General features: G+C 39.8%; 1 protein-coding gene across 1 annotated transcript in view; it reads left to right on the forward strand.

Moving 5' to 3' along the window:
- Nucleotides 1-2,919: 2,919 nt before the first annotated feature.
- Nucleotides 2,920-16,730, forward strand: part of LOC109044053 (inactive hydroxysteroid dehydrogenase-like protein 1) — a 67,742-nt gene continuing 53,931 nt past the window's right edge. Inside the window, exon 1 of the mRNA XM_019061540.2 lies at nt 2,920-3,523. Coding sequence (XP_018917085.1) covers nt 3,361-3,523 — 163 coding nt within the window. The 5' untranslated portion in view covers nt 2,920-3,360. The remainder of the gene's footprint in view (nt 3,524-16,730) is intronic.

A 16,730-nucleotide genomic window follows, 5' to 3' on the forward strand; every position in this document is an offset into this window, starting at 1 on the left:
AATTTTATGCCTCCTAATATACCTATTGGATTCCTCGATAGCCTCGATTTTTCCCCCATGTAAAATCGAGAAAAATCGACATTAAAAGTGCAAACATTAAATTCGTGAGGTCCCGAGGCGGCTTAAGAAAAAGCTCCGGTACTCGATATCTTAAACATTTTAGAGTCAATTAATTTAACCTCCACGAGCCTTCCCCTCCCCCCCCCCCCTTGACGGCCCTGCTGGTACGAGATTGATTTATGCACCCCATGTAGGAAGGTCTTGAATATACTCTCAAGCAAAGGCGGACTTTCGGAAATGTTTCAGCAATTAGAATTTCTCTTATGGCATGTTCAGTATATTCCGTATTTTCGAGCATTCAAAGTTTAAGATTAGCGTGTCTTTCGAGAAATTCGTACATTTTAACGTTGGTTGCCTTTATGGCGAAGTTAAAGGCGAGCCTCAAGTTGACGATTGTTGCCAAAGGTTTACGCATTCTGTAAGGCTTCATTGAAGTAGGTAAATGGAGCGATATATACATGTGTGTCATTTCCAGGGCCGGATTTAGGGGGTGTCAACATGGGCTGCGGCCCTTGTCGGCAAAAGGGGGCGGCAAATGCTGTAATTTTTTCAAATGTAGGTAGGTATTGAGAAACAAATCTGATTCAGAAAAAAAATTACAAACGAGAAAGGGCAAAAAAATCACTCATTTCCTGGTATTTAAAGTATAGTAATTTCTAATTTGTTCGTCTTTTGGTGATATAAGAGACTAGCGCCTTTCATTAGTCTAGTTGAGAGAGAAACCAAACCTGCAATTTTGCCTGGAGCGGCGCAGCGCAGAGAGCAATGATGACGAGGACTTGACATGGAAAGTAGAAGCCCTCGGCGCGCCGCGCCGGTCAGCATGAAACACATGTGAGCGCCTACAAGACTCCATGAATACTTCACGCATTGCGTCAAAAACAGTGCGGTGAGATGCGGTCGGCGTGAAACGCATAGCGCCTACAAGACTGAAGGGATACTTCACGCATTGCGCCAAACACAGTGCGGTTGGCGCGGTGGCGGAAATTAAAATCATTAAACCACAGAATGAAATGCCTTCGTTTAAATTTCGACTCATGCAGCCCTTTGAATAGGGACTTGGTGTTCTCCTCAAGAATCTTCATGCTTACCTACCTAATACTTAAAAATGAATGACGCATTTTTAAATATCAGCACGAGATAAAATCAAAATTTTGGCTCTTCTTTAAGATCATCACACTCCCGAAACTTCAGTCTAAACTAATCATTAGTTAAACTATGTCCACATAGTTTGGTTGAGAGTGACCCCGAGCCACTCGTAGTATTGAAATATCCATGATATGTATGTGTGAAAGCAATCCTTGTTAACATTTAAAGTCTGGATGACAACTTCCAGAGATTTTTTGTGGGTTGAACGCTCTCAAAGTACTTAAGCTGAAGAGTTAATCATTCGGCTTAACGTAATTAAACAAAATAAATCGACGGTGAACCTCCCAAATCACGTAAATCGAAAAACCCGATTTTTCAGGAGAGCGAAGAAGTACCTGCAATGCATATTCCTCCTCTCTGAGAGTAGAAGATAAATAGCATTTTGAATAATACCTATTCCCATCTGTTCCGAAAAAACGGCCGAACAAACGAGATACGTGTTTTTGGAATTAATGGCCAACAACTAAATCACAAGCTAAGTGGTTTGAAAATTACTGGCCTGAACATATTTTTGCGGATTTTGATAAAATAAGGGCTCAAAATGGAGTTTAACAGAATTGTATAGTTGCGAATAACTTAGATGAATGGCCGCATCAAAATCACAATAATTCATCATTGCACTAGCGCACACATTGAATAGATGACAAAAAGTCCTCACCTTCAGGAGTATTATTATTGACAATAAAGTCGCCTCCCGAGAAGTTCTCGAGCGATAAGCCGCCTTCGATTACGCACATAGGCAACATTGATAACACAAGATTACACCCTCTATTCAAATAACCTTTTTCAGTCATGGATACAACTCTAGTTCGCTTTCTTAAAGCAGGCTTGGCTAGCTCCAAAGATTACTAAGGACTCCAGATACCGCACGCCGTATACTTGCCGTAGGAAAGAAGCGGCCCCCCAGTCGCCTGCAGCGCCAGGGTAGGCAACCTGTGTAGCGGTATGCCATACTTTAGCCCACCTGTAATGGAAGCGCATGGGAAATTGGGAAATTGCACTTCGAATGTGCAGATTATGAACGGCAAATTGCGAAAATTGTTCATTTTAGTCACTAGTGGGCTCACCAGTGGACTTAAATGGACTCAGAAAATTGAGCAGAGTTATTTGCATTAATTTTTTTTTCTTTCTTTTTTTTTTGGTTTTTTCGGCATTTTTTAACGATTTAAGACATAAGAAAATTTAATACAGTGAATCTTTAACCAAACTTAGCACAGCACGGCGAAACCGGTCAAACACACGGCAAACAGTATATTCGTTAGCTCGAAGTATGGCATACCGCTAAACAGGTTGCCTACCCTGGAGCTGCAGGGGACTAGGGGGCCGTGTTTTATTCCAATGCGGTATCTGGAGTCCTTAGTAATCTTTGGCTAGCTCAGTCTTAACAGTCATTTTATATATCCAATTACCTCAAATCTACATCCATGTAATCACAATCATATATTCGTATAAGGAATCGATGATCGACTTTAAGTGCATCAAAAAAAAAAAATAAAATAAAAAAAAAATAAAAAAAATATGTATTGCGTAGGCTATTTTAGGACTATCCGAACTTATTCCTCTCGGACCATACTTTTGTCCTCTGTGCGGCCGAGTGTGATGTAAATAGCATTCACGATCATCCCCCCCCCCTCCCCCCTCATAAACTGGCCGCTCGGGTAACAACCAGACCGGCTATAGGAGCGCTTGCCACAGCCAGACCAGACGGCCAGTAACTCCGTGAACTGATTCGTTCGTGATTTCGCTCAGTTTACGTTTTCGCTCCTAAAGAAACGGACGTAGCGAGCATGCGCCACTGAACCGGTTCAAATCTCGATCCCGATGTGATAACCACTATCAATCATTGATTCGGCGTCTCGTGGCTTCGATATCTTATCCACCCAGCTCACTTTTTAGTCGGAATGTAATTATTTGTCATTGGCTGTGATAATTATTCATTAATTTCACTTTACCTAATTCTAATACCAAATTTTTTCATAAAAATTTTTAATCTTAAAAGTGTTGATCGCTGGTTTTGCGTGTGCTCATTTTGGCATAACGACTCAAAGAATGCATATTTCGCGGCGTTTTCTGGCGGCGTAGCCAGATTTTCTTTGAGTGCGGGTGGATGAAAAGTGTGGGCAGTGGCCGACGTGTGTTTTTGTTTTAAAAATGTCATTTTTCTTATCGTTGCTTGCGGGAGTGGGGAGTGCTCTGGTTTTGTGGGTCCTAGCCGATACTTTGTGGTCAGTTCTTCTCGGATTAAAAGTTCATCTTCTACCGTACTTCAAAGCACAAAATGCGGACCTGGTCAAGAAATATGGATCATGGGCGGGTAAGTTCCAGTTTAAGATCACGAAAAAATACATTTTTTGGTCTATGAGCTCTTTAAAAAAAAGTCTAGCTTAAAACTTCTGAGCATTTATAGCAGATGATTTTTTTAAAAAAGGGATACAGACCTGCTTGAAATTCTCGAATTAAAATGCCTTTTGTAGGATAGATGAGAGGAATTCACCCTCACCCTCCACATCTATCAAGTACCAAGAGGCACTTTTACACCTACTGGTGCGCGAATGGCTGATACCTGGTTTAGGAAATGCATTTCTTCCAAATGACAGTCAGAATCAAACTTTTGATTTCGTTTTTTCTTTTCACTTCATAGGTGACTTTTGACATTGTCTCATTCATCTTAGTCAGAAACTACGGAAATATTGCACAGCTCATTCTAAACGTATGAAGCTTTGTAATAGCGCAGCATGTCATTTCATGGTAGTGCTAAATAGAATTAGGGAGGAGGTTCAAGGAAAAAAAGAAAGAAAAAACCAATTTTATTCCAGGGACCAGACTTCACAATGTCAATTCAACGCTAAAAAACTCCGTAGAGAATTTTTGATTCCTTATTTTTCAATTAATTCATTTATCATTTAAATTACAAGGTGGAGAAAAAATGTTAGTGTTTTTTCTCGTTTATCATGTAGGATGGGTCGCTTTCAACTTTCATTACTATCGATCCGATCCAAATGTCTTGCAAAATATTAAGGAAAGGCTATGCCTGATTCCAATCTTGCCCTGTCCATAGGCCAGCCTATCCCAAACTCATTCTTTCCAATTAAAAAGAAAAGAAAAAAAATCAGAAAATTTTACAACGTTAAAATATGCAGCTCCATTTCACGGTATTTAATGGTCATATACTTTACCCTGATTGTTTAATGTTGACCGCATGCAAGGTTCGAACTCAATGTTTTGGTCGCGAATAATTTGCATTGCGGTGACATTAAAACTGACCTCATTTGCATGCCAATTTTAATCTAATTAGCCAATTAATTAACGGATAATAACCTCAGCTGCTTGCTTACTATATCCGTGTTTTATTTTGGTTAAAGTTCATGTGTGTTTCCTTCCGGTTCTAACTGACGCAAGTCACAGATTAATTATTTCAGGATTTTCCGTGTCATAATGCGCACGCGCAAATGTTTATACGAGTCTACCGAGACAGTCGCCAAATGCTTAACTGCCGTGTCAGATTTTTTATTTAATTACCATATCGACTGCGCGAGAAACACGATGGTACTATCGGGTTTCAACTCCCAATAAAAGAGGAGATAAAGAAAGAAAAAAACCCTTAAAGGTGAGTTACAACAAGGATTTCTATGTAAAAGACGAGTAGAAACAAGTGAGGAATGCTGTTGATATCACCTGGATGGATTTCTACTAAAAAGGCGAGCCCTGTCAGCAAAATATTTTCTTTTGTTTTTTGCCAATTTATATGAGCGGATAGGTCCAGCCGATATCAGGGACAGACGATGAATTTTTAATGTCTGATACCTCAGATACACACTATTTTTTCAATATAGAGATAAATGACAATTTAATAATTTTGAATAATAAAAACTTTTCAAAACATAGCTTTTCAAATCACCGCATGCATAAAAAAAAATTAAGATGCAAATGATATCAGCAGAGCAATTTAATAATGTAAGCAGTATCTCCATCGAAACAGGGAGACCTATTCATCATTTTTACAATGTTGCGACTCTGAGATAAAAATTATTATTTAAAACATAAAGTTTCCACGCGAAATTGCATTGTTTCAATGGATTAGCTGAATACCTACAACCCTTGCGTGAAAAGTCGGGCAAAACAAGTTGGTAAAAGACGTTTTTGCTTGCCAACAATCTTGCATGTTATATAAATTTAGATATTGATAAATGGAGCAGCTCATGAGTTTTCTCTCCTCTTTCATGGACCATCCTTGGCAAGAGGACGAAGTTTTCGTGGTTTTTTCCGTTCATTTTCCGGTTTTATGACCAGACACAACTCGTGGCTAATCAGATGACTGGCGTTACTTTTCCGAACGGCATTCCTTTCGGTCGAAAATCGACGGACTTTCCTCATGTGTAGCTACGCTAATGGTGGACGGTCATAATATACATGGAAATGCAACTCGATTTCGCAATTCGTCCACCGGTCAAAGAATTTTGAATTTTCCAATGTGTCCACCGTGGCAAGTAAAAGGAAAATCCCTTCAAACTTAAGTATTTTTGCACTGAGAAGTGCCTTCTGCCAGAAATCAACGTATCATAATTCAATTGTAATGTAGGTTAAGTAAGAATTGACGTTTTTGAATGATCTTGGTGGGCTCTTTCAGCACCTCCATGGCTACCACCGTCTTAGGCCATTTATGAATCTTATAAAAACATGAGCAGGAAAGTGCTTATCACTGAAAAAATTGCCAAGTAAAAAATGTTTAGTTTTTAGAAAAATGCAGTTTAACTGAAAAGCATTTCTTCAGTTCAATTTTTTTTTATGTTGACATTTTTTGCAAAAAAAAAGAAAAAGGAGGGATATCGATAAGGGACATGTTTGGTTCAACCGTGAATTACATCTACTCCGCGAATTCCTCCTCATTGACGTTCTATATTTTTCAAAATGCTCTGTACATAACTTGGTCATTTTGAAACTCTTTCCAAGTCTTGCAGTAGCCTTAACACAGGTCTACAAGCTCTGAAAATCCGAATGCCAAAAAACCCACATTTTCCGCCAAAATTGGCCTACAGACCTATGTCCACGCCACTGTTAGACCCGGAATGACCCGATAATAATGCATTCCGAAAAATGTGTGAATACTTTTATTGAAGAAAAAATCGTGGAGTTGAAAGAATTCCAGATAGGCTGAGAAACAGCCCTTATAGAAAAAAGGGCCCTCTAAAGTTAAGTTTTTCATACATTGATGAAATTAAACTTTTTAGAAGAGAAAAACCGTAATTTTCCTCGATTTAAAAAAAAAATTGCAATTAAAAAAGGCCCTCCTTAAATTTTTTTTCTTTAGATAATAAAATGCTTCTCACCCTAACAAATTTTTTTGTGAATCCACTAGAAGTTTATTCCATTTTTTTAAAAGAAAATTTCTTTAAACTATTCTTTGAGCGAGCGTTGTTCGTCTCATTCCACATTGTCGCCGTGCCGTGCTGCTTTCCTCATGCGTAGCGACGGCAACACGACGCACAGTGGATTGGGTCAATCAGAGAGGTCGCATAAGACATTTTTTTCTAAAACTGCAAATTTTGACGTTTATTTCGTCACATTTTAAATTTTAAGGGATGTCATTAGAAAAAAAAAAATTCACGAGGAAACCAATGGAGCCACTTTCAGAACCTCAAAGTTTTCGATGGACGGAGTTATAAGCTTTTAAAGTTTCCATATTTTGTCCGACCTCACCTATTAACGCGATTCACCGTGCGGCGCGGCGCGACAGCTTGCGTAACTTTCCCTCAGTCCAGTTTCCGAGGTGGAGCCGTGGATCCTCCTTCGCTCCGTAAGTCCGTAACGCTCGAAAGTTAAAATCCAGAATCCACACACTCCTCGTTCGGTAACGCGTGCATCGGTCCGGCGCAATGCTAAGGAAGAATGCCGTATGAAATTATGAGAGTTGCCAAATTTCCCTCGATAAAACACGTATTTTTGACGACGTTCGTGCACAATTTTGCCATTTCCCGGAATTAATTCCGAAATTTGGAACTTTTCAAATAATCGGAACTTTCCCCGGAATTTTCCAAATCACCGGAATTTTCCGCTATTTTCGGAATTTCTTCAGAATTTGCGGTTTTTCGCCAGTTTGACCATTTATTTGATCAAATTTAGGGACTTTTTGATCAATTTAACAATCTTCGGAACTAAATCCGGGCATATTTCGGAATTTTAGAAAAAAATGGAATTTCTCTCGGAACTTCGGCAAATCGGAATATGTTCCCGGGAATCGGAATTATTTCGGAATCATTTGATAAATAAAATGGCACCACTATATTCATGCATATCTTTCTTTGAAATTTTCAGATATTTTAGGTTAATTTGCCTACGAAATTGTCTGAACATTTTGAGAAAAATTTTTCACAATTTTCCCTCTAAATTCGGTTTTTATCGAAGAAAACTTGGCAACGTCTGAATGCTCATACGGCGTTCTACCTTAGCACGGCAGTGCTGGCGCCCACCACATCGCACCGTACCGGAGGAAGACTCTTTGACTCCTATTCCTCGGGTGCAGCAACATTGTTACCTACGTGATTGTGCAATCGTGGATCGTGCGAGGAGCTCTGCCGTCCTAAGGAAGAACGCCGTATGAGCCTCCAAATGTTGCCATATTTCCTTCCGTAAAAAGCAAATTCACTGGAAAAATTCTAAATATTTTTCTTCAAATTTTTCACACGATTTGGTTCTTAATTCCATCTAAAACATCTAAAAATTTCAAGGTGAAATGTGTATGCTTTTTCGCAAAAATGAACATTTTATGCAAGGAAATCTGGCACCTCTCGGATGTTGATACGGCGTTTTTCCTTAACACGGAAGAGCTGTGTTTTCGTATGCTTACCTCGAGAGCCAGCCGAGTTAACAACCCGTAAGACCTGATTTAGGGAAGAGCAAGTTTACGAGACAATCGCATGATTACATCCGACATTATGTAAAGCACTCAGTACACACAGTAAGGAAAATTAACCAAAATTTCGTGTTAATATGGGAAGTGGAGCCCAATGTGACAGAAACTCTCGGTTAATTTTTCAGGTCAGATTTTTCTTCCGGTAAAATTGACCTTTGTTGGTTAAGAAACTCCAAACCAGTAAAAACTAAGCACGGACAGTTTGGATCGAACCCGGATCTGGAAATTGATAACTCGCAGGTAGCAAACAATTACTGCAATTCAGGGGCAGACTTGCAGTCGAAAAGTTATTAGGAGGCGACCTAGATTTGGCGGCCCCTCCCCCGAAAAATTTTGAAAAGTAATACACTTTATAAACGCAATTTGAAGCATTCTCGGAGTCAAATTCAAGAGTATTAGAACTTCAAGATAAACCAGTCTCAGGATCCTTCGAGGGCCCAGGCCCCCTCATTATTTCGGGGGCCCCAGGAGCCCACTAGATATCCCTGTATATGTTCCCTTGTGCCTTTTTGTCCTTTTTCTTCCTGTTTTTTTTTTCGGGCGAACAGGGGGATCCGCCAATGATGTAAGACGATTTGTCTCGGATTCTGGTGTGGTTGATCTAGCGTAAGATATGCCTTATATCGCATCGATAAAGTTAAAAAACTCGGCAGATCTTGAATTTTTAGCCAAGAAAAGGACGATAGCCTCTAGGCATGAGCCTAAAGAATCATTCTCAACACCTCCCTCCCCCCAAATACAAGATTCAGAAAAGTGAGAGTAGAATTCCTGTTGGGAAGAATATACCTCGCATTCGGAGCACAGGTTGATTAGGTATTTTTCAAAACGGAGAAAAAAACTTCGTGCGTGGGACCCGAAGTTTAGGTCATATGGATCTCTGAAGTTTTCGGATTAAGCATCTGAACACTTTAGATCTAGCTGTCGAGGTTTGGATCACACATCTGAAACTTCAGTTCTCACATCTGAAGTACTTCAGATGTAAGAACTGAAGTTTCAGATGTGTGATCCGAACCTCGACAGCTAGATCTAAAGTGTTCAGATGCAATCTGAAAACTTCAGAGATCCATATGACCTAAACTTCGGGTCCCACGCAAGAGGTTTTTTTCTCCGTGAAGAACAGCCTCTTTCCATGGGTCTGGAAAAGTTCATCAAATTATTCACGTCCCAAATTTCTTTGAAAAACTGTTGGATCCTCTCAAAGACGCATTGGATCACGTTTCATTCGTGCGATTCGACGGAAACGGCTGACGTTCGCGAGTTTTGATTTACCGGGCGATTATCCGTTCGAGTTACCTGTTGTGCGGCGGCGGCGGCGGTGCGGTGTTAATGAAGAATAGAAGGCGCTAATGACCGATATAATAACGAAGCTGTCATCTGATGCCGACGCTGTAATAGGCGGCGTGCGATGAGCCTCGACGCTCAATTGTGCCGCTATGATAGGGTCAAAGGCCAGGAGCTTCACTTTCTCGCCACCTGAGCACTCGCAGTGCAATGACTCACATCACACCGTTTACTTATCCCGCGGTGCCTCTTGCGTGTTACGGTGAATCTTCATTCTACAGCGTCTCACAGTTTTTCGCGAAGGAGGTGTCAGCGGGCTGATTATTCAAATTAATAGGCAAAGCGGTAGTCAAAGAAGACATAGGGAGCCTAGAGGGATTCTATTGGTTGGAATGAGTGGTTCCTATAAACTAAGGGAGAAAATGATGAACTAACTGTAGGTTCTCTCATGAGTTGCCGTTAGTTGGACCGAGTCTAACAGAAAGAAACCAAGCCACATCAGCTACTGCCAAATTTAACTGGGCAATTTAATTTTTTACGAGATATCGTTTGTGCGGATTCCTTGGAAATTTTTAAGGAATTTGCTTCAAACTATGGAAAATTTTCACTGAAATTTGCACGAAAATCTGCACAACCGTTTTAATGAAAAAAATTAACTTGCCCGATTAAATTGGGCAATAGCTGATGTGGCTTGGTTCCTTTCTGTTTGACGCGGTCCAGTTAGTACATTACCTACACCCTTGGCCATTGCAACCACCCACTTCCACCAATAGAATCCCTCCATATCCTTTTTGTTTTCTTTGTCCATAACTTTGTCCATCAATTCCCTGGTAAAAATTGGCAGTAGAATCTGTGTTCCAAAATACCATAGACCTACAGCCGGCTGTAAGATTTCCAATAGCTCCTATAGCCGGCTACACAATTTCTTAGGTACAGCTTTTTGTAGCCGATGGCGATTAAACAACAGCCAGGCGATAAAGTGTATGCTAAACGTTACTAATTACGGATGCTAGGACTTAGTGAGTTCTTGGACTACTGCTCTCTTTTTGGGCTGTAGTATCTTGATTTATTTTGCGAGGAAAGCTCCGTATTTTTGATGGATGCCTACCATTCCTAGTATATTAGAGCGCCTTCAGTTTCGTATGATACTGTGCAATACCTCTGGTGTGAAATAGTTGCTTCAAGCGCCGAGGCACTCTGCGGCGCGGCAGGCGGGCAGCCAGCTCGAAACGCGCATTGGCGCCTACAAACCTAACAGGGATACTTCACGCGTTACGCACTGCGTGAAATATCCCTGTTGGGTTTGTAGGCGCCAGTGCGTCGCCGCTCCGCTTTGTGTTAGGCTCTAATATTTAATCAGGCGGATTCAGCGTTATTCAACTCATGATTTTGAAATGTTTGCACATATGGATTATTCTCATTTTAATTGATGAAAAAAATATGTTTTAAAGGAAAATATAATGTGTGTTTTGTAAATACCAAGGTGGTTTCGTATCAAACTTAAGGATTTACAAAGCACACGAATTTCTACACAATTTCTTATAGCCTTTTATAATCGATGGCGAAAAAGCAACAGCCAGGCGATAAAAGGTAAAGCCCGGCGATAGGAACTATAGCCCGGCTATATAATGTTTTATCGCTTCGTATAGCCCGGCCGTATGATTTTATCCGCGTTCTACAGCCAGCTATATGATTTTCTGTAGCCTTCTTTAGCCGGCTGTAAGAATTCCTATGGTATTTTGAAACGCAGCTCTTATCGCCAATTTTCACCAGGGTTTCAATAATCATCTGCTGGGGAGGATCAAGCTCATTCTTACGTAAGCCTCCCATTTATTTGAATTTTTATTTTTATTTTATTTTTATTTTTTTTAAAAATATAACTTTCAATACAAATATGTTTTACTATTTTTCAGGCTTTATCCGTTGTTTTATGAAAATGGAAGTGGTTTGGGGGTTGTTCAAGCTAGTCTTTTCATCCATTCAAAAGGAAGCTGACAGGTTGTGTTACCGATACTTTGGAAGGTGGAGGGGGTATAAAGCCCTTACGATTACTTGAACGGTCCCTGATTGAGCGACTGTCCCACTTTTAAAAATGCTGATTAGATTGTTTAGCTAGTTTTGTTAAGTCGAGATTTAAATCGTTTAATTCACGAAACGTGACAACGTTGTTTCGACGGCGTAAGCCGTGGTTGCGCGTCATCGTCGGTTCGGGACCGAATCCCGATTGAGAGTTGACAATGAGTGACGGATTTTATCCAGCTAGATTAATTTTTAATGACACTTCGAATAAGTCCGAATGCATTTTTAATTTTTGTCACCGCCGTGTGGACCGTCCGACCGCGGTACCGCCGAAGCCAGCTTATGACCTGCTTTATCCATCGGGTCGGCCAATTTCCCAACAAACTCAACATCGCAAAAACCGATTTAGTGTGCGCATTGTAGTTAAAAAAACCGTCAGATCAACATCTTTTTTTGGGGGGTATTTGGCTTCATGTTCTGTTAGGAACCTACAACCATTTATGGGTGTCGTTCAGTGTCCGTATACATCAGGTTGATAGACATATCCATGTTCCAGGCCTTTCAAATTTTCAAGAATTAAAGCCGAACGGAGTCTGTTTCGGCAGAAGCACTCGTCAGTTCCGTGAAAATTCTGCACCATTCTCGAGATTCGAACCCCGGAGCCAATTGACCTAGAATCTGACGCGCTAACCACTTGGCTCAGGATTATCTCGCGCTGTGGCAATGAGGAACCTCCCAAAATTTAGTCCCCCTCTTGGGAAGTATCGGCAGTCCTTCAAGGCAGGCTGAAGTGAGAACTCGGAGACTACGGTTAAAATTTCACGATTACAAGAATAGACCTGGGACTGGAAAAGATCCTCCCTTCTTTTTTTCTGTAAAATGTTTCAAGCATGTCTATGGGCAGTTGGCTTGAACTGACGTAGCTCTGCGATTGCGAAGAAACAGTTCATTAAACGTGTTGAAATATTTCGGAAGGCAGTTCTGAAGCTGACTCGGCGCGGCGCGGAGCTCTGCAAAAACATGTCAACGACTCAAGTCAGGAGTCATAACCAACGTGGCACGAACAAACTTCCGAACTTCAAGAGAGAAAAACTGTCATGTATATAATGCTTGCTTCATTCTTCAATCACACAACGACGCATTTTATTCATTCATTCATTTATTTTTTTATTTATATTTTTATTTTTTTCAGGTAATTTTTTTGCATGATTGGTTCAATCGCTAAGTGCCGGTGCTCTGTTCAGTCTAAATTGTCTGAAATTAAGGAACTCGAGGAACACACATTTACGGGTAAATGTAGGCTAAATTATTCAACCTAACGTGGAAGTAGATTTGTTTTTCCAATGAATCACCCTGGACGCTGGGTTAAGTTACACGTTAATGAGGGTTGAAGGAAGTTTGAGTATAATTAATTTTTTCTTTCTTCTTTTTTCAACTGAAGCTTTCTTTAATCAAATATCGATTGCCTCTCCAGAAGTCATAATTTTATAAATTTTACAGCGGTCGTGTCATTCCTTCAAGACGCTGCTCTATTTTCTGCTCAACAGAATTCGATACCTGTAGATTTCAGTTATTCGGTTAATTTTCATCTTCTGAGCATCATAAAACTCCTCTTATGATTACCGCGTATTGATTTTTAAGTTGAAATGCTTTCGGACCGGTTCACAGCCTGTGCCTGAACTCTGAACCGGGCTCCACAAATTTTGCTGAGCCTGGACTCTTTCCGATTACTTTTATCGGCCCAAAATCGAACAAACTCATTTTTTGACCAGATACACATCCTCGCTCACTTCATGATCGGCATACGTAAGAAACGTGCGTTTTTTTTAAAAAAAAGTTATCACCACACGTATCCCGATCGCCACATCAAAGTGAGTAGTTTCGTCTCGCAAAAGGTGAAATGCGCGTTTAATACAAATGACACCGGTGGAACGATCGAAATGATTAACATCCAAGAATATTTTTTTCGGTGGCGCTTGACGTTTAATGTGACATTGAGTTTCGGTTTACAATGTCGAAAGTTCAATGCGCCTGTTTACGAGCAGCGTATTTTTCTTATACTTTCACAGCTAACCACAAAGCACAAAGCAAGCGCGAACCTTGGCCCGAATGTCGGTGAACCCAGCATCCGTGCTGACCACCACAGACTTAAGGCCGTGAACCCGACGAATTCACTAAACTCAATGGCCAATCCAACATCAACGATCCATTCTTTTAGGATGTGCCAATCATCGAGGATTCTAAAATTCCTCGCGCCAGTTTTGGCAAAGTTCGGATAAATTACTAGTGTTCATGGGAGGTTTTGAGGTTGCGGTCGCGGGGTAAGAACACTAGATGTTTCGTCGCATTGTTGGGAATTTTACTTGCAGATGAGCATTGTCGCTCATACGCGGTGATCCAAAAGTTCCACATAGCTTCTGTAACTTTTGAGCCAATTGAGAAAGGTCCTTGGCCCACAAATTTAGTTTAGGCCCCCTCAAAACTTTCGGAGGGGGGGGGAGTGGAAGTGAGCGGGAGCACGTACACAAACATTTTCTTCTTCTTCTTTTTTCTTCTGTTTTTCGAATCGCAAACCTCTATTGTGCTTTATCAGTAAAAAGAGCATAAAGCATGTGGAATTCTGGTGCAAGTCTCCATCTATCATCGCTCCAAAGGGCCAATCAAAGTTTTGCAGATTATAAATTTATCAGGACACCACTTAGGATTGGTGATAAATTATCACATTACATTATAAGTATATTATTTATATTCAATCTCACAATTCTTCTAGATCAAATGATGTGAACTGAGGCAAATAGTGCATAGGTATCTGATTAGATAAGAAAATGAAAAATTCTGAGAAAACTCTGGTTCTCACTATAAAGTTTCTTCTTTTTACTCTCTTTCTGATGATGTATCACTCATTAAGGGTTGCTAAGAATAAAGTTCTAACTGAAGGGGCTGGCTACGAGTTGATTTTTGCTTTCCTTTTTCATAGAAAAAAACTCTTTTCGATGAGACATCTTTGGAAAGACAATGAAAAATGAAACTCATCAGCGGAAATCAGAGGTCACTAATTATCATCAACCGGAAACGGTGGCCCGATGATGTTGAGCTTCTCAAAATTTTTGAATGACTACAATTTTGCAACTATATAATAAATTGAGACTTTCAAATGGACAAAAAGTTCATACTTTGTGTTATTTCAATGATTCTTTTAGCATACAGTGCGGTTAACTTTAGAATCAAAAGTTATGGTCCGTATACCTCACGCTCTTACAAGGTGATTTCCCCAAAATTTTTAGGCGTTCCGAAAGTAGTTTTCTTCAACTTACAGGCACTCTCAAAAATATCAAATCTCTATCTCAATATGTTAACAAGTTCAAAGGGTGGTGCGGGATTTTTGGATCACACTGCATAACAATACCGTCCAAGACTGTAAAAATGGTGATACACCTTTAGTCAACATGAATAAGGCGAATTTGAGGCCGGTGCGAGGTAAAGTACGTCGCCCTTGCCTTGGCATCAACTGTTGAATAGTTTTGTTATTAAAACATATTAGTTTTTTTATTAGAGGCTAATATTGCATGCGTGCTTATAAAAAGTTCAGCGGATCATGGGTTCTAATTGGTGACCAAGTTCTTTTTTGAGATACAGGCATTAGGTTCGCAATATGACATCGTCCCCGAGTGCCAAACTCGGTGACGAAATACCGCCTCCTCTTGTCTCAATATCTCATAAGGCATAATCATGCACAATACAGCGGTGGCGACTGTTCTTGTACTTTGCATTTTACATGCGCGGTAGTTTACGGTCTTTTCAACAAAACTCAGGAAATTTGCATGCGGACACCTTTCCTCCATGATCCGACATTTTTCAAGGAAACAAAATTTTCAGGGATATTCAGGAACGTTTCCTCCTAAGATCCCTCGACCCATTTCTCGTGAAAATTTCTGCCCGCACAAATAGCGGCCTGGATTTTTGCGATATGTAGCACCTGTATCGATACAAATAGATTCATGACCAAATTTACTAAGAAAGATGATTTCATCGTGTATACGCAGAACGGTTTAAATATTTGTAGGTGGTTTCGATGAGGCTTAGGGATCATTATAACTGGTAAAATTTGAAGGAGCATTTTTTTTAAAAATAATTATCTGACACTGCGGTCAGCGTTATTTAAGTCAGTGCCAAAAAATTGTGAGGTCATGGCACTTTAAGCTAATTTGAGCTTTAACGAAAAGTTCGGAATTAAAAATTAATTTTAAAAAAAATCAACGTTCACATGTAAAACTTAACCTCAGTTATATTGAATGTCTCAATGATTCAATCATGAAATCAACGTTTGTGTTTTACATATAATTTTGTATTTTGTACGTTTTTATTTTAAGGTAGCGGAAAACAGTGCGAACTTCAAATGAAAAATACCAATCATTTCAGGTATATTTTACATATATTACTGAGATAAATTTTTAACAATGAGTTCTTGCGACATAATGGATTTTATAGACGTGGATATTTTAGTTAGTCTCTTTTTTAAAAGAATTTCACCTAATTGTAATGGAATTAATGAACACTGACAAATGGTAAAAAATAAATCTTCTCAAAGATTTTTTTTAGAGAAAGGTATGGTTTTTAATTGGAATCAGTTTTTTTTTCACCGTAAGAATTACAACTTCGTCATTAATGACGAATGATAAAAAAACCAGGTATTTGAATGAATGAAAAAGTCATTCCCCTTAAATAATAATACTAAAACCTTTACGTTAAAAATGACTTCTTTCTATTAGAGGTAATTCTATTTTGGTTTCAAAATACGTTTCAACCAGTTTTTCAGTTTTAAGTTTTGAGTTTGGCATACATGGGAAACTGTAGATTTTGGCAGACAAAAATTATTTCTTTTCTGATAGTTTGGCATCGATGCCGATTGGGATTTAAGGTAATCGGTTACGTCGGCGGATGGTGGACCATCAGCTGAGATGGAGCGAGCTTGATCAGTGAAAGTTGGTTGCAGCAGCGGTCGGCGATCCTTCCCGGTCAGTCCTCCGTCTACTGCCGCGCCGTTCCATTAATTCCCATTAACTGAGCATTTCCAGAGTTGGAAATCTATTTTTCTGAGCGACATGACAACAACGCAGTCTTGTCCGGAGACGACTTGACCGAGTTTTGGCCAGGTTGATTCAGAGAAGATGCTCGCGCTGGTGCTTGTGCCTGCACCAAAAATTGAACAGGAACTCAAAATGAGCCCGAGGGAAGGGATTTTGCCACCGTAAAAAGTTCTTAAAATGAAGTAAATTCCAATAGAATCAATTTTTTTCTTTGAAAAATTTCG

The sequence above is a fragment of the Bemisia tabaci genome, chromosome 1, assembly GCF_918797505.1.
Source record: "Bemisia tabaci chromosome 1, PGI_BMITA_v3".
Classification (NCBI taxonomy): Eukaryota; Metazoa; Arthropoda; class Insecta; order Hemiptera; family Aleyrodidae; genus Bemisia; species Bemisia tabaci.